Source organism: Thrips palmi, unplaced genomic scaffold, assembly GCF_012932325.1.
Source record: "Thrips palmi isolate BJ-2018 unplaced genomic scaffold, TpBJ-2018v1 HiC_scaffold_8, whole genome shotgun sequence".
Classification (NCBI taxonomy): domain Eukaryota; kingdom Metazoa; phylum Arthropoda; class Insecta; order Thysanoptera; family Thripidae; genus Thrips; species Thrips palmi.
This window is the reverse complement of record NW_023144635.1, coordinates 8,284,379-8,312,305: the sequence shown is the minus strand read 5'-3', so window position 1 is coordinate 8,312,305 and position 27,927 is coordinate 8,284,379. Positions and strand designations below refer to the sequence as shown.

The following is a 27,927-nucleotide window of genomic DNA, read 5'->3' as shown; positions in this document are numbered from 1 at the left end:
GCGGGGCGGGGGCGGCGGGGGTGGCGGTGCGTCACGGGCGCGGCGCGGCGCCGCTGCGGCCGCGGCCCGGCTCAGTCCGCGCCCCGCTTCGGTCCCGACAGGGTGTCCCGTCCCGGCCGGCCTAGCCGACGTCGTCCTTGTTCGGCTCCGCGACGCCCTCGTCCGTCTCGACGCGCGTCGCGCCTCGTCGCCGCGCCTCGCCGCGCCGTGCGTCTAGTGGATCGTGCGTCGCCATGGTGTCACTCCCTCCGTGAAGCAGTGTCGTGCTGTCGCCGCTGTCAGTGCGTCGCGGTGTGTGTTTGAGTGTCCCCGCGGACCGGCGCGCCACGCGTGCACCGGCACTTCGGTTTAGGCCGCCACCGGCCGCCACACCCTGCAGGGCCTGCGGCTGCAGATCGCCTCTGACAGGTGAGTCGACGCCGAACTGCTTCCGGCCCGAGTGCACTTGACACGCACCGGCGTGGCGAGTACTTCGTAGCGGCGAAATACAAGAAACCGGCCCTTGACGGCAGGGCCAGGCCAGGGCCAGGGGTGGCCGGCCAGGGACCGGCAGGCCGTCGTCGGCGAAGGGAACTCTTTCGAGTTCTTTTGATGATTAGCATTAGCCAGCAGCCCGGGCGAGCGCGAGGCGGCACCGGGAGGGAAGGGCCGAGGGAAGGCCGCCCCCTCGGCGACACCACGCCAGCCACGCCACCATGCAAATTCCAGCCGAGTCTGATTTTTTCCCGGGCCGCGGTGTCGTCGTGCGCCGCGCGCGTCAGTGTGAGTGCGTCCGACTGTCTGTCAGTCTGACTGTCTGTCAGTCTGACTGTCTGTCTGCCTGTGCGGTCCCCGGCCGCCCCCGCGCAGTCAGCTGTCGAGGGAATTCCCCCGTGGTGCATCCCTCGCTTCCAGTTCCTCCATCCAGCCTGCCTCCGCCCGGGTCTGCCTTAACGAGACTCGGGAAAGAAAGGTCTGAGGCGGAGCTAGTGTGAGGGTGAGTGTTCGGCCACATGGATGCAGGGGCCGTCCCGGTCGAGCCACCAAGCTGATGGAAGGCGCGGCGAAAGCCGACCTGTTCCGAGTCCGCAAACATGGCGCGCTTTTTAATTAGTGAGTGGCACCGACCTGGGCGAATTATTCATTATTTTGCGCCGCGGGTAGCGAGCGGGCCGCGGCGCTAGCAGGGTGGTAGTTCGCCCCGGTCCTGCCATGCCGGTCCCACCGCAACACGCGGGGTGGCCGGCCGCCGGGGAGAAAGTTGCCGCGTGAATTCTAAGTGGCACCCAAGTAAAGCGAGTTGTGTCGCGGCGCTCTTTTGGACGAGCAAGAGTCGTCTGTTCATTATTTACGTGGCGCGGGGCTGCGGTGTGAGCGGACACACCGACAACCGCCACCACCGCGGCGGACTGACAGAGACGGAATGGACACCCGTTTGCTTCGTCGGTCGCTGCCGGTGTCAGGCGGGGCGGCGTTTGGCAGCGAGCATACGTCTCCACCCCTTGCTCGCCGTGCTCCCCGGGGACGCGAGCAGCGCCGGCCCGGATTTCCGTCCGCGGCTCTCCTTCCCAGACTCTCCCGCCCGGCTCGCCTTCCCTCCTGACACACCTAACCGACCGACTCTCCCGCCCGACTTGCCAGCCTGCAGGCGCGCGAAATATGACCGCGAATTCCCGAAATGGCACCGCCATCAAGGCGGGCGGTAAGGCGGCGGCAGCGGCGGCAAGGCGGGCGCCGCGCCGCACGAGCCCTCTCGGCTCCCCTCTCCATCAGGGCCGTCAAGGCCGTCAAGGCCGTCAACCTGCTGCAGGTACCGGCGTGGCGGGGCGCCCCGGGCGCAGCCACTCCGGGGGAGGAGGAGAGAAAAATGAAGCCCAGAAAAAGGGACGGCACCGTGACGTAATGTACCCCAGGAACATGAAATTGGCAGCGTGGAGCCGCCAAGGAATGTCGCGGCGAGGCGAAGCAGGCCCTGCCAGTCCTACGGGACGACGGCTCGGCGGCGGACAGGCGGCCCCGCTAGCGCTGGAGCAGCTGGAACGCCCTGGGAGCGGCGGGGCCGCTGGGGCCGAGGGCTTGGGCCTGCATACCTCAAATTACTCGACTGTACACAAGGCAGGGCGCAGCGGCACAGGCGGCGCAGGCTCGGCGGGGATTGGGGGCCGTCAGGGAGGTGTTGTGTGCGGAGGCCGTGGCGGCGGCGGCGGGGCGCGGGGGTACTCGGGCCGGGTCGGGGCACACAACACAGGGTAGGTCGGTAGCCCGCACGACATTCTCGGGGCCCGTTGGTTCCGCGCTGTGCTCCGCAGCGCTCGGCGAACTGTTTCGTCGCCCTGTCTGTGTCACACTGGTGGGGCGTCTCGTGGGGGTGTGAGGGAGGAGCGAAGAGGTAGCGGTTCTCGGGGATCGTTCGGCGGGGCACCGCGGCGTGACAGACTCTCGTCGTGGTGCTCCGCAGGTCGATTCCGAACGACGCTTCCGTCTCCGCCGCCTTGCCGCCCCGTGGGTGCGAGAGAGACAGAGCGTGGAGTCCCTTGGCTTCGCCGCTTCGCCCCGCGCCAGGCGCAGCCAGGCCCCGTGGACGCGGACGCAGCTCGGCCGCCGCGCAGCCGCTGGGCCGCAGCTGGGCTGCCTCGCCTGCCTCGCCTGCCTCGCCTGCCTCGCCGTGGGGTTAAGTGGGCAATTGACTCCGCCTTCTCCTCAACGATCCGAATGGAAGCGAATGGGACCGGCCCATTGGGGCCCCCGGGGCTCCGCGCGTCCCGCGTCCCGCGTCCACGGCCAAACAATCAGTTGCAGTCACACCGTCGCGGCCCCGTCGCGGCCGACGTCACGGGACGGGGTCACAGTAAGGTCGCACCGCCGTGCACGGACCTCGGGGATCCTAGATCACCGCGAGGCGAGGCGGAGAGGCCGACGCGGAAGTGGAACGGAACCCTGGAGGCACCAGGGCCTTGTGGGCCTTGTCGGCCTTGTGGGCCTTGTCGGCCTTGTGGGCGAGCAGCGGGATCGCCTCACCACCCGGCCGGCGTCCCAGCGTCGCGGCAACTCGCTTGCAGGCCACCGCAGTACCCGCCCGGCGCCGTGGAGCCGAAATCGTCGAAAACTCTCGCGCTTGGTCGGGGAATTCTATCAGAGCTCGCTCCATAAAGACGCCGGGCCGGGGCCCTGGGGCCGGTCGCCCCGTCTGCCGCCTGACTGACGGATCCTTGGTACTGCGCAGACGGATCAGGCCAAGTCCTCCTTTCCTTTCCGGCAACGCGCACAAAAGCGCCACACAACGGCCACGAAAATGCAAGCCCTTTGTAATCCGACCATAAATGGAAAATGCTGCCGCCGTGCGGCCCTGCGGCCGTGCGTTGGCCGCCGCAGAGAAAGCTTGCAGCGGGACGTTTGTTTTGCTTGCACACACAACGGCGCGCCGCGCGCCGCCCGCGCGGTGCTGCGAACCTGGAAAAATGGCAGGGCGAGGCTGCGCCGAGCTGCGCCGACGCTTCGTCGAGGCGCCCCAGGGACGCACAGCGCAGAGCGCAGAACGTAGGACGCAGGTACGCGCCGCGGACTTTGGACGCCCCAAAGACACGCTGGGGAATGGCGAGCGTGCACGCACACGCACGCACACACACGCACGCGCACGCACGCGGCACAAGGCCTGGGTCGCCCGGGGACGTGGGGACAAAGAACACGCTGGGACGGGCCGCCTTGCGCCGCCTTGCGTGACATGGGCATGACGGGCATGCCGTGCATTCCCGCCTCGTCCAGCCCCCCCCCCCCCCCCCCCCCCCCGTCCTACCCTTTGCTGGCAGCCGGCCAGTTGATGCAATTACTTGAAATGATTTGGCGCAGTTAGTTTGATAGTCAGCCTGCAGCGCGGCTGGTGCAGGGCGGTGCAGGGCGGCACGGCAGCGAGGCAGCATGGCGGCTGCAGCAGCGGAGGGGGAATGTTTTTGCGCGGCTCGGCGGCACGGCGGATGGAAAGTAGAGGCTGAATCCCGGCTCGGCACAGCCCTGAAATATTAAAGTGCTTCCGACGCGGCCCTAGAAAGTTTCTCCACATTGGTCACGCCGCGCCGGGCCATGCCGGGCCATGCCGGGCCATGCCCTCACGGCCCACAGTGGGCCAGAAGACCGGTGGGGGCGGCCAAAACTCTAGACGCGTTTTGGGCTCCAGAGTCGCTGAATGGGACTAGAACTGAACGTGTGACCCCACCAATGGATTGCTCTCCGAGCGAGGAATCCATTGGTGGGGTCAGACGTTCGATTCGAGTCCTGTTTAGTGACTCTGGAGCTCAAAACGCGTCTAGAGTTTTGGCCGCCTCCACCGGTCTTCTGGCCCACTGTGCGGCCTCGCTCCCCCGCACGGGCCGCACGCCACTTTTGTCGCTTTTCGTCTCGTTATTTTTAATTTACACCGCGCGGTGCGTCTGTCGTGGTGCGTGTCCGTGTGAGTGGGCGTGTGCGTCAGTGTGGGTGCGCGCGCACGTTTTGTCAGCATTGGCGCAGCGCGCGCGGCGCTGACTGGAGGAGTGAGAGCACATTAACGAATTCTACTCCCGCGGGGCTGCCGCCGTGCCACGCCCTCGCCGCGGCTTCGCGCTGCGCTGCGCGCGGGGCGGCGCGGGGTTGGCGTCGGGGCGTCGGCTTGGTAGCACTGGCGTTCGTTTTTAGAATGGACCGGAGAAATTAATTCGCCAGTCGTTGTTGTTGTGTTGGTAGCGCAGCATAGCGTAGTGGAGCGTGGCGCGGCGCGGACGCAGTGTATATGTCGGTGGGGAGGGGCGGGGCGCGGAGCAGGGGGCGTTTGACGGGGCCCATGGAAATTCCCTGAAGCAATTTCGCGAGAGGGGGCAGGGCAGAACAAAGTAAGGAGAAAATGAAAACGTGAAAGAATGAGCGCGGGAAACATCAATATTGAAGGAGATGAGACCGCCCACGCCACGCCACGCCTCGCGCAAGCTGGGGCTGCTGCTGCTGCCGGGGCCGGGCCGGGGATAAAGGAATGCCTTGTCGGACGGCGACGCGGCGACGCGACACGCCAAACAGCCCCGCACTTTGAAACCCTGCAGCAGCCAGGCAGCCACCACGCAGCAGCACGACAGAGGCGATCCGCGGTGCAGCCGCAATACGTCTGTCTGTCTGTCTGCCTGGGCCAGTGGCACCCGGCAAAACCGTTCGCTTTGTTGTGGTGGTCCGAGGGGCGGTATGTAAAGGGTGTGCGATAGAGAGGGGGGAGGGCGACGGCGACGCGGCGCCGTGTCGCTGGCACGCCGAGCCGGGTAGGCAGGCCAAGGCAGGCGTTGATATCACGCGGGATTTCATATCGCCCCTCCTTCTTCCCCTCCGGCCGCGCCACCCTTTCGCCACCGGCGTGACGCCATCAGTGCGACGTGGTGACGATGCCCTTCGAGGAGAGGCGGAGGGTGGCGGCAGGTGAGAGAGAAGACACGGCAGCCTCCCGGCCTCCACGACGACGACGGTCCTTTTCAGCGCGGCGCGTTGCGGCGCGTTGCTTGCACAGCGACTGTGCGACGACTCGAGGGGCACACTGTACGTATCGCACTGCGTCGCGCTTCGCGCCCCGCGCCCCGCCAAAGCACGGTGTAGACAAGCAGACAAGCAGCGCACACCGGTGTAGCGAGTAACTAACTTTCTACCTCCCCGCCGGGATACACTTTCCACTTTCCAAAGCCTCGCGGCCGAAAGTAGATAAAATAACAGTGGCGGCGCGCGGCGAGAAGGACTCCGCCAACGCCGTTGGGCCCCGCGCCCCGCGTCCCGACCGTCTCCGCGCTTGTTCGCGTTGACGGCAGGAAATTTGACATTCTCGCTTCATACGCTCCGAGACGTAGATCCGATGGGCAGCTCGTGCCGCGGTGTGACGTCAGAGCACAACCTAGGCCATGAATTTGGGAGGGGGATGGGGTACCGACCCCAGGACCCTCCGCCCCCCCCCCCTTGACAGAACCCACCGCCACCGTTACTCAACCCGCTTGCCTGTCCACATTCTCCGAATCCCTGTGGCGCGGCGGGGTGGGCGGGGTGGGGCGGGGTGGGGCGGGGTGGGGCGGGGTGGGGCGGGGGGCGCTGCCCCCACCGATTGCTACCCTAAAACCCATGTTGGGACGCAGCTCTCCCCCTGTCGTCCCCCAGGACCAGGATGGGGTAGTGCAGGCGTCACGGCGTTGCGCGGGGCGTTGTCGGCCACGTCCTCGCGGCCGTGGCGGTCGCCCGGCAGGCAGGCAGTCCCGGCCGCGGGGCTGTCCGCGGCCTACCTGCCCTCCAGGGGCTCCTCCAGCGCAGCCAGGCGTAGCCAAACGCGCCGGGACTTCCTCGTCCCACACCGCTTCCACTGTTATTGTGCGTTGCCCGTGCGCGTTGCGCGGGGCGTTCAACTGTTCTCGCCACCCGCTTGGTTCGGCTCGCCTCGGCCCGGCCTCGGCCAAGCTCCGCTTGGCTCCCCGCGCCACACCTCGGCCCATTAATTATTGGCGCCACTCAGTTTATCCCCTCCAGCCTTCCCGCTTCGCGCCGCCCTGTGCCGCCGAGGGCTGCAAGTGCAAGTGCCCAGGACCCCGGGGAGACCCTCCAGAGGTACCGGTGCGGCGGCTGCGGCGGCTGCGGCGGCCGCGGCCTGTGGGTCGTGGGTAGGGCGCCAGCGCCACTTCCCGAGCCCCTTCGGCGCCTTCGGGTGCTTCGGGCAAGCCTCGGGCAAGCCTCGGGTAAGCCAAGGGCAAGCTTAGGGCCCACGCGGCCTTCTCGGGGTGCGGTCTGGCGGGGCAGTCTTGACTTGACCTGGCTGGCTGCTTGGCTGGCCGACTGGGCGTCGCCCGACTTGGACTTCCCGCCAAACGAAACTCATTAGCGCGCCGCGGCCGCAGGGCCGCCAACAGTAATGGAGTTAATAATTAGCCGCAAGGAAGAAATTCTTTCTTTGTTTCATTTTCTCATTTTTTTCCCGTCGCTAAGTATTTTGCAGCGGAGCATCCTAATAAATCATTTCCCGCGGCACCAGACGGGGCCCGCGGGGGTGGCGGGGCCCCGCTCCCCCTGCGAGCCCAGGCAGCCAGTCAGGCTGGCAGCCCTGCTCTTTCCTGCCCCTATGCCGTATCGAGCGCCCCTCCCCCACTGCACTGCTGTACTGTCCCACTCGACACTGATAAGCTGATAAGTAATAAACTCGGCGTCTGGAGTGCTCCGGAGGCGCAGCGCGGCACGGCGAGCCACGGCGAGGCGAGGCCCGGCCCGCTCGGGGGTACGCGAGGGTACGCTTCCGCCGAGATCACGCAAGTACCCAGTTGCCAAGTTTATACGTCGCGTTGGAGGCCAGAGCCGAGGCCAGAGCCGAGGCCAGCCCCCTGCCAGCTTGCCACAGTCCTCTCCCCGGCCAAGTTGGCTGGAAATCCTACTTGCGCTGTTGATAAGGATAGTTCCAAGCGCGGAGCTTCAAAGAGCGTCTCGGAGGAGTCCAACCCCACCCCGCCACACCCCGCCCCGCCCCGCCCGGCCGAAAGCTCATTAGGTTTAGTGTGGCAGTGCAGGAAAAAAGGCGTGTTTGCTTCCAGTGAGGTGCTGCTTTTCCGGAGGCAAGGTAAGGCTGCAGCTCGTCTGACACTGTTGCCATCCAACACAGATAAAAATTGTTCCCCGGAATTCGTCCGTTTGAAAGGCTTGCCCGGCCTCAGCCTGCTTACCAGATGTAGTTTCTCAGCTTCACTGGAAACGAAGTTTCCCCGAGTTTTCTGGTTCGCAGGACGAGATCGGCAGCCCGTCCGGCCCGTCACAGTGTCGTGGGGGAGCTTTTGACTACTTTGAATGGCAGCACTGTGCCGGTCTCCCCGTTTCCCCTCGGGGACCACGAAGAGGGCCTTCTTGTTCTCGCCGCGTCGAGGACGGCGAGGACGACGAGGACGATGCCCGCGGGGCTAGAACGAGGAGGCCGCCATTAGCACGTCGAGTCCGCCGGCCTTTCCTAACTATAAACTTGGCCGCGACGAGACGGCTAGGCCCGGGACGAGACGAGACTAGACGAGACGACGCGTCGCGCCCGTTTTTCTGACACGCCACGTTAACCCGCAGCGCGATCCCGCACTGCGTCCTGTCGCCCCGTCTCTCTCGCACCCCTACGGCACGCCCCGGGAGTGCGACAGAGACGGAGCGACAAAGACACCGCTCGGAGTCAGCCGGCAGGCCGGGTCGGCCCTGCCCGGCCCACCAAGCCCCTCTCCTCTCGCTACGAGGGATGACTGATTTAAAATTTGTTTTGGCGCGGCCCTGCTTGGCTAGGCGGCGGTGGGGGGTGGAGGTGGGGGGCTACATTTTGATGAGATGGCTGCTGTCGGACAAGAACGACCACCCAATTACACCCACAATCATTTCTCAAGCAGAACCTCGGCGCGAAGGAGAAGGAGAAGGAGAGCGAGCAGGTGAATCGCGGCCTGAGTCGCGAGGGAGAGCCAAACGTCGTGGCTTTGACTTTTCCCCGATCGCTGCTGTGCTGTAGAGGCGGAGCTCGTCGGGGTGCCCTCGGGGCGTGTCGCTGGTCCACCTGGGGCTCCATCTCGGCGGAGCTCGGCTGCGTTCGGCAGGGCTGGCGGCGTTGACGGCGCGTTGACGGCGTGGTGACGGCGCCCCCGCCGGCGGTGGGCGGCCAAACGGTCCGCGCGCCCACCTGATTGATTACCGTCGTGGCCGTCTCGCAACAGCTGCCGCGGCCCCTGCGAGTCCCAACCACGGCCCGCGGCCCCGCCCCGTCACGCCACTGTACAGTACCGCCACCGCCAGGCCGTCAGGCTGGACGGCTGCGACAATACCGGCGCGCTGTGCGGCGCTGCGTCACGGCGGACGACACCTTTGTGCTGCGCGGCGCGCGGAACGCGGCCCATTCCAGGCCCCCACCAGCCCGACCCCTCCCCCGCGTCGAACGCAGCCAACTCGAATTCCGCTCGCCGAACGCCGCGCTCGCTGCGAAAGACAGTAAGACAGTCGCCTCGTTTACACAAAGAGACGAAGAATGAATTAGACGGAGAGGCTGCGAACACGCCGCGCCCTCGCTGCGCGGCCTGAGGCAGCCAGAGGCAGCCAGAGACTCTGGTCCGCGCCGAGGCAACGCCAGAGGCAACGCCAGAGGCCACGCCAGAAGCAATTAGCCGACATCCGTATCGCCGCGCCATTTCATTAAGGGATTAAGGGCCGCGGCGCCACGGACGGCGGCGGACGGAGGCCGACGGCCACCTGCTCCGGTTTGTCACCTTGTTGCCAAAGTGCCGCATCATGTACGAACGGCGGGGGGAGGGTCAAGTTGCCGGTCGTAACTTTGCGGAAACGAAGCAGCAGAGGAAGAGGCGATGCTGGAGGCGGCGCCATGTGGCGGAGCGGCCGGAGCGGGCAGCACAACCCCCTTTCATTTCCTTGATAGCTCCTGTCACCACACTGCCGCCCGGCCCTGGTTCCGCCCTGGGTCCGCCCTGGCCCGGCCACACGGCCGGGGTCGAGCCTTGGGTCCGCCCTGGACCGCTGTGTGTGAAGGCGTGTCCGCCGGATCAGTCACGCAGCGGCGCAGCGGCGTAGCCAGAGGCAGGGCGGCAGGGAGGGAAGGGAGGTGCCCCGACGACCCGACCCGACGTGACGGAGGAGGTCACCGACGCCACCGGACAGGAGCGGCTCCTCCGAGACGCCCGTTTGTTTCTCATCCATTTCCCGTTTCCGCTAACTTCACACCCCTCCCTCGCTCCCTGGGCGTCCACCGCCCGCCCGCCGCCCGCCGGCCCTGGCCGGAGGTTATTATATCAGTTTATGGAACACAAACTTTGGGGCACACAAAATCCCCCTGGGTCGGTCCCTCCCCGGTGGTCCCTCCCCGACGCCGCGCCCGGACCAGGTGGTGTGTGGCCGTGTGGTACGTGGTGCTGGTGGTGCTGCGGCGGCGGTTTCTCGAACTACAGATTAGCGCAGCCCGCCCCACCCCGCCGCGCCCTGCCACGGAAGCAGAACAGCGATCAGCGCAAAAAGAGGACCAGGACGCACAAGTAAAAAGAAGTCACGTTTGGAGGAGTGCGCGGTCCGCCGATGGGTTTCGAACCCGGCGCCGGCAGTGGCGGCGGAGAGCGCTCGTTGCGACGAAAGGATTTTTCTGTCGGGCTGTCGGGGTTGGCCGAGATGTCGTCGAGGCCTTTTGCGCGGCGAGGGATGGAAAGGAGTCCGCCAAGCCTCGAGGCCGCGCCGTGCCGCGCCGCGCCGAGGCCACGCCGCCACGGCCTGGCCGTACGCACTCGCACTACGGACTTCGCCTCTGGAGAAAGGGGGCTCGAATGGCCGGCCTTTGTTTCCAAATGGGAAAGTAAAAGTGTGGCGAGTCGGCAAGCCGGCCTCGGAGCTCGAAGGCTGAAGGCTACACCCGCCGGCCCGGCCCGGCCGACACCCACTTCCGCTCCAGCCAGCGCAGAGTGCGTGGGCGGGGTGGGGCGGCGGGGGGCGGGGCTGTCGGGGCTGGGTTTCCTTTCTACCCGCGTTCACAACGCTATATTTTCGCTCGGCCGCTGCCCGACCTCCGGCGGGACGGTGGATGATGATTCCATCCAAGAACCTATACTCGATGTCGGGGGCCGGCGCGGCCGGCGGGGTCGGCCACCCCGGGTCTCGGCGGGGCCCGTCCTGGACCTCGGCCCGGCGAACCGCTCGGCCTGGCCTCGCCGGACATCTCCGGACCGCTTCCTCCGGATCAAGCTCCCGGAGACGACATTTTATGCACCATTACCCGAGCCCTGACCCCGGCCGACACTTGAAAACCCGACCAGGACTCGCGGAGGGTGGCACTGGAGAGTGGGAGAGAGACAGAGAGAGGCGGGGAGGAGTCGTCGCCGACGTCACTAAGTGTCCACTCCTGGCCGATGCTTCCCGCCTGCGGGGATGAGGCCCCGCCCCGCCCCGGCCGGCACACCGCACTCAGGGCCTCTGCCGACGCGGCCGTGGGGCGTGTAGTGGGGCTCGGGGGTGGACTGCTTGTCGTCCACCGGCCGCAGGGCGCGCCGCGGCGCTCCATCACACATTCATGCGCCAGTCCACCGTATTCCTTCTATCTGGCCGTGCCCATGCGGCCGTGTGCCCACAGCGCACTGTTAAATTTATTTCCGAAATCCCCGGAGAACTCGTTGGGATAAAAACTGCCTCCGAACCTCGGTGAATGCCCAAACCGCCACTGTTTCTAACTCGTATGAGTTTCTTTTTGAAGAGCAAAGCCTCCTGGACGGAGCTTCGGAACGCACTGCCCGGGGTTTCCCAATTTCCTTCGAACAGTGTGGATGAGCCCACAGTGGATGAGCCAGCCCTCAGTGCCCACGGCCGGCCAGGCCGGCAAGGCCGGCAAGGCGGCGGGGCCCCTCTCCGAGCGACACTCGAGAAGGCTTTTCGGCCGTCCAGGCGCGGCGCGGCAGGACGCGCCGTGGATCGAATGTCGCCGTCCAAGTTCGGCGTCCGAGCACTTATAAGCCGCAGGCGGAAGAGGGGGGGGGGGCGCCGCCATTACTTGGAGTCCTGCGGCCTGTGGACTCCGGTTCCCGCGGGCTTTCAATTGGAGTCGCCGCTGGGGCGGCCGGGCCGTCCTGGGGAGGCGGTCGGACAGGGAGGCGGCCAGGGCCGGGGAGGAGGCCAGGAAAAGTTGCCTGACGGCGCGGTGTAGCGCTCCGGCCTCAGGTATCCGTAATGGAGTACTCGAGGGGCAGCGCGGCGAGGCGGTTCGGGCGGGGCGAGCAAATACGCAGTCCACTCATCAAATTCCGAACGCCATCACCGCGCCGAGTGTTTGCTCTATTCAAATCGACTGCCATCCAATCACATGTTTACCGAGGGGCTGCATATTTCACGCGCCGAAGGACGCGGATTCGCCTCGGTGCTCGTGAATCGCGAGATTCGGCAAAGAAGCCCCGAATCTATGACGAAACCTTTTCGCCTCGGGCCGAACCCGCCGCGCGTCCCCGCTCAGTGGGATTACGGGGCGAGCGGGCCTCCGCGCCTATTGGTGCGGAGGAGCATAAAATAAGCGGTTTGGAGGCGAAGGGCAGGTCGCGGCGTGGAGGGGGGGAGGGGGCGCTTAATGTGGACCGCGAGCCGTGGGGAGATTAAAACGATGCGTGGAGGAGAGAGAGAGGGAAGGGGGAGGCAGTGTCAACGGGGGCGGGGAGGCGCACTCTCACACACCAGTCCCCCTTCCTCTCTCTCTCACTCACTCACTCCCCGCACAGTATCACGCGTGCGTTCTTTATCTTGTCAGCCGCTGCCCAGAAGCGGCAGGCAATGAGTCGGACGGGATGGGATGGCGCTGTTGTGTCTCATTTTGCGCGAGGCGGTAAATATTAAAAAGAGAGAGAGAGAGAAAAAAAAGGGATGAAAAATGTAGCGACCCTCGAGTGCTCTCATGCGTGGCGTGTATTTGCTGCCCTCGGCTTCCCCGATCCGGGCGAAGGCGGCGCGTGGGACTCTCAGCGACGTTTCGATCCCGGTGTAGATTCATCGAGCCGCGTTCCATTACGACGCCTTCTTTCACGTCTGTTGACGCAGCCAAGTGGCGTGGCGGCCTTGCCTTACAGCGCTGGCGGCGGGGCGGGGTGAGGCGGGGCGGGGCGGCGCAGATTTCTCTTTTCGAAAAGTCACAAGTGTCATTTCCAATCCGGGCGTGAGAATAATTTGCATTGGTATTCTGTTTCCAGGCCGAGGAGTCGCTGAGGCAACCCCCGGGACCGCGGAATAAGACCAGCTCGAAGTAAGGCCCCGTTTCTTGGAACCGCACGACCGCGCTGCTGATGGGGTAGATCGGGGTCGAGATGGGTTGCTGCAGGGCGGCCAGGGCCACGGCCAGAGCACTGGGTGCAGCGCGGCTGGCTGCCCGCGCCGTCTCACTGCACGCCCACAATGCGAACGTGCACGGCGCCGCCACCGAGTAGTGCCCGGTCGCTCTGTCTCTCTCGCACGCACGCGGCGTCCCGTCGACGCCTGCGGGAGGGAGAGAGACAGAGTTGAGGCGGGGCACGGTTCGGAATGAACTGCTTCCCGGCCGCCTCGACGTATCGGTGGCCTCGCCTGGCTGGCTCGCCGCTCGGTCGCCGCAATAACCAAAACAACGAAACAGGTTTCGGTTCGGCCGCGTTGACCGCGCGCTGCGGTCAGGCCGGCCGGGGCGGCCACACCGCATTGTGGTGCGCGGCGTGAACGCGCCGAGGTCCGCGTCGTCGCGGAGTCCATTGTTCGCGCGGAACGCGGTCAAAGGCCGTGGCGCTGGCCGTGGCGCGGGGCGAACCGCGCATCTCCGCCGCCACGACGCGGCAGTTACGCCGCGAGGCCCGCGCTAACGCCACCGCGCACCTGCCTGCCGCCCAATCTGGAGGGCCGGAAAGGGAGCGCTGCGTTCCGGTCGGGTCGGAGCCGAGGTCGGAGCGTGCACGTCGCGGGCCAGCACACGCGGAAGATTGGACGCGGAGGGGGAGGCCGCTGGCCGCGCTGGCTGCTCCTCCTCCACCCCGACTCCCCGGCCCTCACACCCGCCGCCCTCCGCCGGAACAACGCCCGCCCGCCTCTCGCTCGAGCTGTATGTGTCGAGGCGGCGAGGCGTCGGGGAAAGGCCGGGACGGGAAGGGAAGCGGGCTAACCGGCCGGATTTGCCAAGGCCGGAATGTTTTCTTTGCAAACGTCCCGCAGCGCCGCGCCGCACGCTTTGAGCGGGACACCCAGGGACACCGCTCCAGCCACTGCCTTCGTTTACCAGACATTTGTAACTTTCCGCTCCGGGGGCGGGGCGGGGCGGGGCTCGTCGAGTTCCATCCAGCACAGTGTCTGCGGCTGCGCTCCGTCCGGTCCGGGAGGTCCGGGCGCCCGCGCGGTCCGGCATAGGCAACCCGCCGGCGCGCGTGCGTGGCGGGCTGGCCTACCCGCCGCCCGGCGGGCGCTGGAGCCAGCCTGCAGACAGACCGCGTCAGAGAGCTGTCTGTCTGTCTGTCTGTCTGTCTGTCTGTCCGTCTGTCTGTCTGTCTGTCTGTCTGTCTGTCTGTCTGTCTGTCTGTCTGTCTGTCTGTCTGTCTGTCCGTCCGTCTGCGGACGCGCGGTGTGTGTTCTGCGGGGCAACATTTCTGTTCGTCATTTCTCGGCCGGCCAAGGGCGAGCCAAGAGCCTGATGCCTGCTGCTGACAAATCGTGCTGGTCCTGGGAAACGACGGCCCCAGTGCCCGCAGCTCTCTGCCTCTGCGCTGCTGACCCATTAGCTTTTTATGCAGCCGGCAGACTGCCGCCCCGCCCCGCCCCGACCCCGACCAGGCCGGGCGCCCTCCGGTCCAGAGATGGTTTTCCGCCTTACGGTAACCTCCCAAAAAAAGAGGAAAGTTTGTTTGTTGGTGAGATTGCTAGGTTGGCGGTGCGGCTTGCGGTGCCCCTGCTCGCTCCCCGGGGCCGTGCGGGGGGGGGGGGGGGGGAGGCAGGCCGGCTGGCAGGCTTTTCACGTAAACAATGTTGCAGGCCTGCAGGTGCACACGGTCGGACAAGTTTTCGACCCTCGGGGAAAGTCAGCTGGCGTCTGCTCTCCCTCTCCCCCTCTCTCTGGCTCGGCCACTTTGCGACGGCGTTCGTCGGAGGTCTTTCATGCAGCGCGTCGCGGCGCCGGACTCCACGACAGCCATAACAAAGGCATCCCCTCCCCCTCGCAAGCATTTATTTTTCATTTGGCGACGCGCCCCGTCTTGCGCAATCTAGACTGCGCTTTTTTATGTATCCCGGCCCCCCGCAGGGCCGCGCCGCCGCGCCTGCACTGCGTACAACGCGCTTTACCTGGATTAGCCCGGGATTTTTGTTTTCACCCCGGGGAAAACAGGGGGGGGGGGCGCTGAAAAGCAGTGGCGGTACGAATGGGGACCGGCGGGGAGGTCGTCGTCCAAAGCACTAGTCAATGGGAAAACGACTCAGTAATTTCCCAGAGCGCTCGGGGCCACGACGTGGGGCCAAAAGAGCCTTCCGAGAAGGCGCTGAAAGGCTAGAGCCACGCGCGCGAGGGACGCAAGCAGGACGCAAGGGACGCACGCTAAGGACGTTCCTTCCCCCGCCAGCCTCGCCAGCCTGCTCTGCGGCCCCGAGAGCGTCACTATGAATTTTCATAATTTTTTTTTTGAATGCCCAAAGTTAACCCAAACTCGCGTTGGACGCGCAATCATTAATATTTTTCCCCCGTGGGATCTTTTTTCTAAATTCTCTCTCTTTGCCGTTTTTCGGGGGGTTTTAAACGGGCGTATTCCGGGCGCGCGGCATGAAGAATGTCGGTCATGCCGGCTGCTCCGCGGCGCGCGCCGTCTGCTCCACGTGTTTTAAATCTCCATCCCCACGCCGCGTTAATCAAGCGCAATTTAGCGACTCCACTAATTAATTCAAACCCCTCTCGACCACTCTTCTTCCCCTCAGTCCCGGCCGTCCGGGGCGCCGTCCGGGCGTCCGGGCCCAGCAACACTCAAACTTTTACGCACCCCCCGCGCGCGCGCCCGTTTTGTGTCCAGTTTTCTCGTGGAGTGAAACTTTTCACTTTTGAGGGGGTGCGCCTTATTTCCTATCCCCAAATAAATTTCATTGTCCCGGTCGGAGACTCGGAGTGCCAGCGGCAGCGCGGCAGCGCCGTCGGCGTCCACACGGGCCAAAAGTTGAGCCGAGTCCATTGCCGAGAGAATGACGTATTCATTCATGCAAAAGTCCTTCCATTCAAGAACAGCCTCAACCATTCCGGCGGCCCGCCCCGACCAGTCAAAGGCGCGCCCGGACAACAGTGGATGCGATTTTCTACGCAAACGAATCGGAGAAACACCGGGGGAAGCGGCCAACGTACCGTTTGTCAAACTGACGTTTCGCGCTCAAACTCCCGCCGGAGATGTCCCGCAAGTCCCGGATGGCTTCCCGTCTCGCCGTCGGCGGCCTTCCGGAGCAGACGACGCATAAAACATGCATGTGTATAACTTTGGACCATTTCTTTTTTTGTCTTTCCAGGATGAAGCTGTGCCGCGTCGGCAACCAGACCAACTCCCCGGACCCCATCGCCGTCAACTCCAGGGTCTTCGTGGGCAACCTCAACACCTTCCAGTGCTCCAAGGCCGAGCTGGAGCGCATGTTCCAGCGTTACGGCCGCATCGCAGGTAGGCAGACAACCCCCGGTCCCCTCAAGCAGCTTCAAAGTAGACGCCACTGGCCACTTTTGCCTGCAGATTACGACTGCCTTTCTAGAAAGAGAGAGACAGGGGGGAGGGGAGAGGGGGGGAGGGGCGTCGAACCCGACGCGACGCCATTGAAAAGGCGGTGCGAATTACTTCCCAAGTTTCTCATTATGGCCGAATGGCCAGATAACTATGTGCCGCGCCAAACGGCATCGGAAAAAAGCCGCAAAAAAGAGACCGCTAAGCCCCCATCGCGCCAACAGGCCCAACAGGGTGCGGCACACTGCGGCATCGCCAGGCCACCCCTCATTGGATTGGATTGGCCGCCGCCCTCACTGCCTTCGTTGAATGTCTCAGTTTACGTGCATGGATTAGCAAGCGCTGCCTTCTCCACGATAAATCACCCCCGTTTTTTTAACGCCGCTAATTACTTGTCGGCTCTGCGGGGGGCGGCGGAGGAAGGGGAGGCCCGGAAATGTCGCGACGATGAGTCGGTCTCCGCCGCCGGCACCGGGGGCGGCACCGGGGGCGAGGCCTGCGGCGGCGCTGTCCCTCGGTGCGCGGGGCCCGCAGGGGGCGGTGGGGGCGGCCTCTTGGCCCCCTTGGTGGTGCCGTGGCCGCTGCTTTCAACTCATTGCCCCCGCGCTGGCCCTGCTCCCCGCCGGCACGGCCGACGCCGCGCTCGTTGGCGGCCAAGACCCGGAACTGTCTTCGTGACAAGGCGGCGTGCGGCGACAACACAACCAGAGCGCGGCGTCGCGGCGTCGCGCTGTGCGTGCGTCGGCTTGGCGTCGTCGTCGTCGTGGGCACCGCGCCCGCGGGGGAGGCGTGTGTCGACGCGCGCGTCGCCGCGGGGCGCCAAGGTGTAACAGGTGAGGCTTGCGGTGTAGGCTTCGGGATTTCAGTCCTGCCAAGCCGCCGCCCGGGGGGTGGGGGCAGATCACAGGGCGAATAAGCGCCCCCCCTCGCCCCTCCCCCTCCCCTGTTGTCACGTCACTCCCGCGGCTCGGCAGCCCCCCGACGACCGTTGCCAGTAAGTTTGGCGGCGAGGCAGGCAGAGAATCTCGCAGAGAACCTCGCAGAGAATGCGACCAGGGAAATGGGTGTGACAGCCGGGGTAATTCGAGGCGTCGTCACACTGCTACACTCTGTACTCCGAGGAGAAAGTTTCGTGATCGAAGTTCGGTCGATTATTGGCAGCGAGAAAAAGAAAGAAGTTCGATTTGAGTTGCGGCCGGTTCGGGCGATAATGCGAGCAATAATTAAGGGCCGCCACTGGCAGTCTCATCGACCCGTTGTTGGCCGATTGAAACCTCCCAAGAAGTGATCTGAAAGTGCCTGAGACTCTGTGACGCGCTGTCGTTTTGTTGCAGGCATCTCCATGCACAAGGGGTACGCCTTCGTGCAGTTCGCCAACGCGTTCGACGCCCGCAGCGCGTGCCTGGGCGAGGACAAGCGGGTCGTGCTGGGCCAGACGCTAGGTGAGTAGGCCGCCGCACTAACGAAACTTCCCTAAAAACGGTCTCAAAACAAGAAAAGACGAAACGAAGAGGGTTTTGGAAATCGTTTGGATTTTGACAAATGTGTGTTGAACGGAGTCCTGTTTGTGGTTTTTGGATCTATTATAATGTGAGCCGTTTTTGTTTTGAAACTAGGCAGAAAACCTCACGCTATTCTGGTTTTGTTTCCAGATGTAAATTTGGTGTCTGAGCCGAAGGCTCACCAAACTGGTAGAAAGAGGCAAAATATAACGAAAACTGGGAACGACTGGTGAGTTTTGTGAGTCTTGAAGAAACTTTTTTTTTTCGTCTGTGGACGCGACCCTTGATTTTTGTGCTTCTATACCATCGTAAATCCTGTGATGTTGTAGGAACTGTTTTGTCTCTTGACGAGGAAATCAAGTACGATAGTTACTCCACCCGCTTCCATAATTTTTCCACCCACGCGCACTTATCTCATTGGTTTATTTCTTTTGTATTAAAAAATTCGGAGCGTTAGTAAAGCCGACACAGCAACCTCTAGGCCCCCCTTTTGCACTCAAAACATGTGCATTACTGACAACCCGCGAAGCCACAAAACTCATGCAAATCTTTCTGTTTTTTGCAGGGACTATTACTATGATAGGTAAGTAACTCTTGTGTTGCTCGCGCCTTTTTACTTTCCACACTCGGTAGTTTGTCTTGCGTCGTTTGGAACGAGAGCTTGCGGGTTCCCGGGTAGCGGTCGGAACCGGAAACACGACCGAAAACGAGGGGGCGGTCCTCAAAGTTGGCGCGGGTGCGCGGCGCGCGGGACGCAGGGTTTATTTGTTGCAGGGGACGCTCTCTTGAGCGCCACTTGATGGGAGAGTGGTGTGGGCCGTGGGCCGTGGCCGTGGGGGTGGCGGATCTGGCTGGACCGCGCGTCCCTTTGAGACCGGCGCGCACTACATCGACATTGGCGAGGCGAGGCGTGGCGTGGCGTCGCGCGGTGGGTCCCTGAAGGGAAAGGGGGTTGTTGGCCACCGGAAACGGACGCGCGGCCCTGCCCCGCCCCGCCCCGCACCGCGCAGCCAGGGCTGTGTACCCGCCGAGCGCTCGCGCGCCACAAAGGCCTCCCCAATGTCCGGCCCGTTTGGGCCGGGCTCGCCTCGCCTCGCCTTGCCCGGACACTTCGAGGGGGCTGCGGTGAAGAACACCCGCAGGAAAAGTAGTGTAGACGCCAAAAAAAAATCAAAGAATTTTTTTTTTATGATTATGACACTAAGCACCAAAAATGGCGCGGTTTCTCTCGTCGGCGTGTGCCTATTGAAACGCCTGCCAAACGTACAAATTGTTCATTTTCCATTTTCAGCCGGGTAAAGTCTTTTTCTTAGCCCTATAAAGACGCTTTAATCCCTGCTAAAAGTCAGGAAGTAGAAAAAAAAATTGACGTTGTTTCAAAGCCCCTATCTCCAGGCTCAGCTCAAACGCGGCATAGCCTCAGCCTCCAGCGAGCGGCAGCTCTTCTTTATTTCCATCCCCCCCCCTCCCCCCTCCCCCTCTGCAGACACACTGCCGAGGGCCGTGGGGCCGGGGGCCCGTGACTCACGCCGCGTGCTGTTGGCTCGCGCACGGCCGCGCTCTCGACACCTGTATAAATATCGCCTGCAGAGGCGGCAGCACTTTTGGCGCCGCGCGAGGGGTGAAGGGACGCCTTGGGGGAGGGGGAGGGGGGGGGGGGCAGTTCGACGCAGGCCTTCCCGCTTCCTCGTCACCCAATCAACAACAACAAGTTTGTGTCCGCCGGGCCGGTGGCGCTGATTATGGCCGGCCCAGCCCTAAACATGAAACTGCCGCGTTACACTGACAAATCGCCTTCCCGATCGCGGACAGCGAAACGGCGGCAATGCCGAGAGAGGGAGAGGGAGACAGACAGACTGCAACGCACTGCGGGCAGACGTGCGCTTCTATTTCGGATAGAAAGAGACGGGCGATGCTGCGGTCTGACTGCCGCTGCAACGCGGGGGGAAATAAAAAGGAAATTCGCCACGTGTATACTGGCACACTCTCGCGGCGCCCGCGGCTGCCAGTGTGGCGTGTTTTACGTGTTTTACCACTCAGCGGGCGGCAAGACGAAGGTGAATTGGGTCCGCCGTGGCGTAGGTCGTGAAACGGAAGAAGTAGGTGAGGACGCCGCCGCGGTGCCGCCGCGTCGGAATGGAATGCCTGTGGCCCTCGCGCCGAGAACAAAAATATTTCTCCGTTATTTTCGTGGACCGCGCCAACAACATGCCGCAGTAAATTGCCCGTAAAATGAAAGCCGCGGGGTTTTGGGTGCCGTGCCGACGAGTGCCTCTGCTCCAGCCTCTCTCCCTCTCCGCACGACGCGGAGGCCGAGGCCGAGGCCGAGGCCCTGGTCACGGCAACGGGTTTACGGGCGCGCCCGCCGGCACCACTGGCCCCTGCCCCGGCCACGGCCCCGGCCTGCTGTCTCGATTGGAAACAGATATCGCGCAGCTTGCAAGTCACTGGGGACTGGGGGCGCCGGCGCATCGCTCTCTGTCACACAGTCACACTGCCAGTGGCCTGGCCCTCTGCGCCGCCCGCCCCGCCCCGCCACGCCACGCGGCGCCACACCCTCAAATCACTTTTCCCCGTTCGGCCTGCATGGCGGCCTGCACGGCGGCCTGCATGGCCCGAAATAGCGACGCGCAGTCATCGCGGTGCAGCAGTGCGGCGGCGCGGGGACACCGAGAGGACGGCGTTGTTGAAGGAGCCGGCACTAAAGTAGATCGCCGCCGCCCTGGAGCGCGACCGCCGTAAAAACGTCTCGTCGCCGCCGGCCTCCTGGGCCGTGACCTTCCAGGCCGCCGACGACGCGGGCCGCCGCCTCCGCGTTTAGGGCGGGCCTTCGGGCGAATATTCGTTTTATTGGGGAGTGCGCGTCATCGTGCCGGACAGCGACAGCCCTCGTCGGCCCGCGAAATGTGTCAGGCCGGAGAAGTGGAGGGATCACTTTGGTTTTCCATCGGGCCCCTCCCTGGACGGCAGCGCGACCGGCGCCGCCGCCCCAGTCCTCTGTCAGTGTCAAAAGCATCCCGGCCGCCACCCCTCTACCGCGCCACTCGCGCACGGATACGTGTGCGTCGCGCTGGCGCGCTATCGCCGCGAGGTCGCCGAGGTGTCTGGCCCATTGCTCACATCTCACGGCCCGTCTAGCCCTCATGTCAAGGCACTGCTTGGCCCGCTCAGCGCGCTGTCTGTCCTGCGGCCCGCCCCGCTCGGCCCGCTAGCTCTCGTTCCAAACGTACCGAGAAAAAGACAAAAAGAAAATTGCCTGCAGGGTGGGCCCGTTTTGGACTGCGTGGAATTACGTCCGGATTATACAGTCCAGTGCTGCTGTGAGGACTGTACCACAGTCCAGCACTGCCGGCGCGGACTGTATTCGGAATTCACGCGGTCCGCGCGCCCGCTCTGCGGACAATGTCTGCACTTAATAGACGCGGAAGTGGCTTTGCGACGACCTAACCAAACTCGGGCCTCGTGACCGCGCCCACTAAACCAACCCGCCTGCTTTGCGGGCTTTGCCTTTGCAGCTACTACGCCTCCGTGGGGCTGCCGACCGGGCCGCCGCCCCCACAGAGATTGCCGCCGCCCCCGGGGCCGCCCCACAAGCGGCCGCGCCTCATGGTGCCGCTGGGCAGGCCGGGGCCGCCAGGGCCGCCCGTGGCGCCGCCGGGCCCCGCGCCGGGCCCCAAGCACGCGCCGCCCATCAACGGCCACCTGCCCATGGGACTGGCGCACGCCGGCCATGGCCACGGCCCGCACGCCGCCCTGGTGCAGGGGCCGCCGTCGCCGCCCCTCAACGGCCACCACCCCGCCGCCATCAACGTGTTCAGTGAGTACCAGCACCGCCCCCGCCAGCGTCACGCCCCCGGCGCCGTCATCGTCATCGCCGCCTTGTCTGTTGCCAGGCAACCCGGACATCCTGATATGCGGCAACTGCCGGGAGATGTACACGGACCTCCAGGAGCTGCTGAGCCACAAGAAGGCGCACTGCAAGCTCCGCTTCGCCTGCAAATGTCACACGCTCCCGGAAGGCAAATCCAGTAAGTTGGCGGCGACTAGGCGAGTTGCTGTGTGACTTTCCAGTTGAGTCCGCGCGACAGTGGGCTGATTCCGAACAGTGCTTGCGTCGTTCGGTCTCCCTCCGGCCCCTGAGTGCGAGAGAGACAGAGCGATGACAGCCGGCAGGGTTGACAGAGCTGCTCTTGATGCAGATCACGAGGCCACGCTGCTGTGCTCGTCGTGCCGGGCGAGCTTCTCGTCGGCCTGGGACCTAATGGTGCACGTGCAGGCCGCGCACATGCTCAACATCTACCAGCTCGGCATGCCGGCGGACCAGGGCGACCGCGCCGCCAGGGTGAGTCTAGCTACGACACTGCTTGGCGCCAGGTGCGCCACCTGTAACGGGGAGAATGAACGCCGTCGTTGTGGTCCCCCTTCCAGAGTCCCACCCCTCCCTCGGGATCGGGAGGCCAGTCGCCGCGGCAGTCGCCGCCACCGAACCTCCAGACGACGGCGCTGTCGGCGCTGCCCCCTGGGCTGCCCGCGCTGCCCTCGGCGCTGCAGCAACAAGTGGACCAAACTCTTTTATTACCGGCCGCCCAGCTGTCGCCACAGCCTCATCAGGATCCTCATCAGGAGCAGCAAACAGCCACACAAGTTAGCGCCAATCCTACCGCCGCCGCGCGGCTAACTCGCAGCTTCGCGCTCCGCTCGCCGTGCCCGCTCGTTGGGCACGCCGGCACTGCAGCCAACCGGCCGCTCAAAAACTCCCTCTGCTTCCAGGCGACGACGCTGGACCATCTGATCGACTCGGCGAACGCGTCGCCGGCGCCGCCATCGCCGTCAGTGCCGCCCTCGCCGTCGGCGTCCTCGTCCTCGGAGGTTGACGAGCTGCCGGTGCCGCTGCAGGACGTGGCCGTCGCCTCCCCCACCGCGTCCTCGTCCTCGGACCAGGACATGGCGGTCACCTCCCTGGCGTCCCTCGCCACCCTCACCTCCCTGGCCACCGCCACCCTGCAGTGCAACCTCAAGGCCGTGGTAAGTCCCGCTCAGCACCAAGTCGTGGCGCGAACGGCGAACAGGCGGGCCGGCCGGAATCGGCACGCTGTTTCTTTCTCACCGACGATCTGAATGATGGCCCGCCCGAAGGGCGGCTATAACCAGTACGCCGCGGCGGTATGAAAAACTGCGCGTCGACGCCGGCAGCAGTGGCGTTCCACCGGTTCCTTCTTTCCACCCATTGGCAGTCGAGAAAGAAAGCGATGGCGGGCCGAAGCATGAAGCAGAGCCGAACAGCAACAGCACGTCGATTAGGCAGCTCGACGGCGAGGCCGTGGCGGCCGTGGCGGGGCGTGGCGACTCGGCACAATGATACCCCGTTTTATTGCGAGCCGCTAATCACTCCCCCCATTTGCTGCCGTCATTTTTGGCCGCATTGTCTCCGCGCCCCCATACATTCGCAACTGCCAAACGAATCCCCGCGCTGATGCAGCCCAAACGACCATTCCTTTCTCGCTCTCGGCCCTCCCATTTATTTTTCTGTGTGTCTCTCCCTCCCTCCCTCCTTCTCCTCGTTGGCACTCTGAGTATCTGTCGGAGTGGCTCTGCTTATCTGGGAGCAAGGGCCGTGGCGCCTTGGAGATGCAGGCGCCGCCGTCGCCACCAAGTTGCCACCGAACCGCCACCCCGGCCGGCGTACCCCAGCGGGGGCCCTCTGCCTTATCAGCGTAAAGACCTCGCCACGCCCCGCCACGCCCCGCCACGCCAAGCCTCAATGGCGGGGAAACATAAGCAGCGAGTCCCTGGAGTTATTGACGTGCGGTTTATCGCTCGGATGAGCTGAGGAGGAAGGAGCGCTTTCCGTGGGGCTGATCGCCAGCAGGGTGGGGGAGGGGGACGGAGTAGATCAGTCTTGAGGGCCTGCCAGGCCCGGCCACCCCCATGGAAATGATTATAATTTTTTTTATATAATACATATAAACGTCGTATAACTTGCGTGTTTTTTACAGACTTTTTATAAAAGGTTTATTTGTTTTGTACAAAACCATTATAAATCTGCTTATATTTGGATATAAAATCTTCTTAAATGGGGGGAAAATATGAAGAACGTATATTGTGAGTTATATTTGAAGTATAAGATCAATTTTAAATGGGTTATAATTGAGTGTATAAAATATAAACGCAGTTATAAACGAGTAAGATTAGGTAATTATAACTTTGTTTTACAAACCTTTTGGTTCAAAGTATATAAACAAGTTATTTCTTAACTACATTTAAAATATCGTAGATTTATGTGACTGAAAACAATGTCACCATAAATAGTGGATTTATAACTGACGTTTTAACTGCGTATAAGGTGTGTTGTACTTTGGCGACACCTATACCTAATGTACCATACCATCCATGTATATGGAATATAATCGTTTTATAGGCACAAAGATAAACGAGATTATTACTCTTCCGTGTGTAAATTAAATGTAGAAAGTGACACTTTATAATTTGTTTATAAAATTTATGAACAACGCCGACAGATGGCGTTAGTGTCGCTCCTCAGCTATTTTCTCCGAAATTTGGCCCTCCTTCCACTAGGAAGTGACTAGAATGTTCAAAATAGGTGTCATATTGAAGAACATGATGGGACTAATGTTTTAAGTGCAGCGCGGCATCAACAGGCCGATGCACACCTATGCTATTGAGCGTTGTCATTATTCTCTCGCATGTGGCTAGCAGTTGGAGTTTACTTAGGTATCGGGGACTCCACGACTAGAGTCTGGGGTCTCCCCTATGGGGAGTTGAGCGGGAGGAATTTTTGATACCCACTCCATGGTTGTGCTGAGGCATGGCCGGGAGAGAGGGTGAATGTAGGCCTTGAGAACATGGCCACTGCCTCCTAACATGAGCAAACTACTTACTGCCTTGGTAGAGAATTTAGTAATTATAAACCGAATATATTGCTTTTAACCCAACATTATAATGTGCCACTATATTTCTTTTATAAATGAAATATAATATTTGGCCAATTCTTTGTAAAAACTTTATATCTGAATTATATATTTTTATAAAATGTTTCTATGTCTTTGTTTCTGATATATAATATTGATATAATTAGATATATTGTTTTTATACGTGTCATGTATCAAACTTATAAATGCAGAATGTTTCACATTATAACAATTTTATATTGTTATTACATGACGTATAAAAAACAAATTATAATTATTTCCATGGGGGCAGGCCCGGCACGGCCAGGCCCTGCATTCTGCATGAGCCCGCCTGTCTTCCGCGGGGTTCATTTCCCACGACGAGTTTCGCGCACCTTTTCGCCCTCCCTGGAAATTGAAATTAGAATTGGAAAATATTGGGTGGCTATCGGCGGTAAGACAGATGGCGAGGGCCGGGCGGCCATACAGCGTGGTGGCCTCAACGGCAGCGCACCCCGCCGGCTTAGCCTCCCCCTACGGCGCCACGGCCGCGCGGCTTAGGCCGGCTTTCAGGGACGTGTTTGAGGAGCTCCTTACGACTTGCAGCACCTCCGGGAGGCCCGCGTGGCGGCCGGCGCGGAGGTCCCCGTCGAGGCCGTCGCGCCGCATCACGTCCGCGGCCAATCCGACGACATCCGCGGGCTTATCTGCGCCGTGCAGCCTCGGCCAACGGCCCTGCCGACCGCCCGGCCAGCCCGGCCAGCGCGAAATTGAAACGGAACGGGAAACGGTCAAGGATCGAGGGGGTGGGGAGTGCGACGTGCGCCCTCGGGGAGGTCAAGAAGGGTCTGGCAACGGGCGCGGCCCTCGGGGCGCCTCGCCTCGGCCGCCTCGAAGGGGGCTTGGCGCAGCGCGGCGCAGCGTAGCGGGGCTTTGTCAAGAGGTGCCGTTTAAATTATGCATCGCGCGGCCCGGCTGCGGGGCCGCGGCCGTTCCGGGGTTCCAGGGCCGGAGCCGCAGCATGGCGCCCTCGCGGCCCCGCGGCCCCGCGGCCAGCAGGCCAAGTCGCGCCGGGACTTACTGCGGCCCGCACTTCATCTTCCGCGCAAAAACAGCCCTCGCATTGGGGCACTTTGGCCACCAGGGCGTCCAGGGCCAGCGGGGCCACGAGGGACGCGGATTACAGAGTTGGGCGGCCGCGGTGGTAATCTCCATGACCCTCCAGAGACTCTCCTTTTGGAGGACCCTCCTCAGAGATACCCTCCTTAGAGACACTCTCTTCGAGACTCTCTTTGGCGAGACTTGTCGCGAGGCGCTTCTTGGAGAGTCCAGGAGGCCCACTGGAGAGCGTCGTAGATTCCGCAGCAACTTCCTGCGGTCCTAAAACCGACCCTACTTGTTGTTGCAGGAGAAGGACGACGACGACGTGGAGGCGTTGCTGTCGGCGTCCCCGGAGCCGCAGCCCGAGTCCGCCTGGGAAGCCGTCACCCAGCACGTGTGAAGCCCGCGGGGCCACCTTCCTGCACCACGGGGGCCTGCACCGGGGCCTGCACCCCGCCACAGCCTAGGGGCGTTTCACATTCGTAGACGCAATTTCTTCCCGATTTCGAATTTCCCGCGCGCCGCTGTAGGAGCTTTTACAATGTGCATCACACCAGTAGGGGACGCTGCATAGAGAGGAAACAAACTATTCTAGTTTTACGTTTTAGGGTGCTAGGGCCACTGAGTCTGTGTGTGCGTGAGTGTGTGTGCGTGCTGTGTGTGTGCGGCTGGTTGTAGGGGATCTCTTGTCTGGCTCTCGACTGCAATTGTGTTGTGTTGATGTATTGATGTGATCGCCCTTCCCTGTCATTGATCTTGTCACGTCACTTCTTCTGTCGTTGGGCCGCTCTGCCACTCTCACTGAGACGGACAGCCCAGCGGCCTAGCCCGGCCCTGCTGCTCAATCCCAACAACCAAAAACAGATAGGGGAAAAAAAAAACAGATGAAAAAATGTGATGAATCCCTCAGCTGTTTGCGTTTCCAACATCAGCTCAAAGGTAGAGGAATAGCGTGATGAATCATCTTTGTGACTGAAGTGTCACTTTTGTTCAAAGGGCCTTCTTGATTCCGGGGTTGGCGAGGAATTCGTCGTTTCGGGGTAAATGGGAGCTCTAGATTGTATTCCAGATATTTTATTGAGCAACTGTTGCTAGCTACCAAGAATTATTTTCTTATATTCATGTAGACATAAAATTTGTGAAATTATGGAGGTGCAAGGTACAATGATACCGTGGTCACGCGAGCTAGTCAAAAAATTATATTTTGAACCTCGTGATAAATTGAGGAGGTTCACTTTGTTTTTCGCACTTGTTGTAATTTAAAATTTAAGTTTTGATGCATTTTGTGTGTGTTGTTGTCCCTTAGGTATTACGTTATGTGATGAGAAACGAGTTTTAGTATCATTTTCCATTCGTTTTGAATGCGTGTCAGCTGTCTCTTTTCAAGGGAACCTGATTGTATTTCTGTGCCTTTGTGATAGTATCTTCCTTATTAATTGTAAAGCATATTCAAACCCACTGTTGCTACTGGAGTAAACGACAGAATATTGAGACATATCATAAAATAAAGATTTACTCGATATGATATCTATGCGTATAGAAAACCTGTTTTAAATCTGTAACATTTCTCTCTGAACCTCGACCCACTTCTCGCAAAGCAAAAAAATATTGTCTTTATCGAAAATACATGGATGAAACCGCACCTGCTCTTCAGTAAATCTACGCCACCACCTCGCTCCTACACCGCAACATGTGACTGCACCCTTCGTTTTCGGACTGTGCAGGTCCTAGCGTCACAGTAACGAGAGGCCAAATCCTGAGTCAAGTTTGTGTTTGCCAAGCCCCAGACAATAGACGCCTGTACGAGTTGGCTCTCGGCGCACTTTGGCACGACAGTAGACGGGACCCTCTCTCTCTCTCTCGCGCGCGCGTGTGTGTGTGTAACACACGCGTCTTTCGATGCTTCAGTAGATAAGATGGACGTTGGTCGCAGTAAAAAGGAACGCGGTTGAGGCAGGGGCTGCACAAATGACTGGCAAGGCCACGCCACGCCACGCCGGAGCGCGCAATCGGACGAAACTGCCCGACATGACTCACTGCGGTCGAGCTGGGTCGTCCTTCCTCCCGGCCCTGCAGCCCTCCTGCTGCTCCTACAGCTGGGATTGCCTTTTTTTCGAAACCCTCTCTGCTTTTCCCAGAGAATCATTGATCGGATCCAGTCACGCAGAGGAAGAGCGCGAGTGTACGTGCACACACCAACACACGCAAGCGCGCGCACTCACACTGACACAC

The 27,927-nt window shown here is 62.2% G+C and overlaps 1 protein-coding gene across 1 annotated transcript; it reads left to right on the top strand.

Moving 5' to 3' along the window:
* Nucleotides 1-89: 89 nt before the first annotated feature.
* Nucleotides 90-27,337, top strand: LOC117653202. Its single transcript, XM_034398703.1, has 13 exons — nt 90-408; nt 12,681-12,733; nt 15,982-16,127; nt 17,519-17,626; nt 17,837-17,915; nt 18,252-18,269; nt 21,202-21,309; nt 21,358-21,503; nt 21,580-21,714; nt 21,886-22,028; nt 22,115-22,330; nt 22,457-22,711; nt 26,003-27,337. Exons 3-13 carry the CDS (start codon nt 15,983-15,985, stop codon nt 26,093-26,095), a joined length of 1,446 nt encoding a protein of 481 aa, XP_034254594.1. The 5' UTR covers nt 90-408; nt 12,681-12,733; nt 15,982; the 3' UTR covers nt 26,096-27,337.
* Nucleotides 27,338-27,927: the final 590 nt, after the last annotated feature.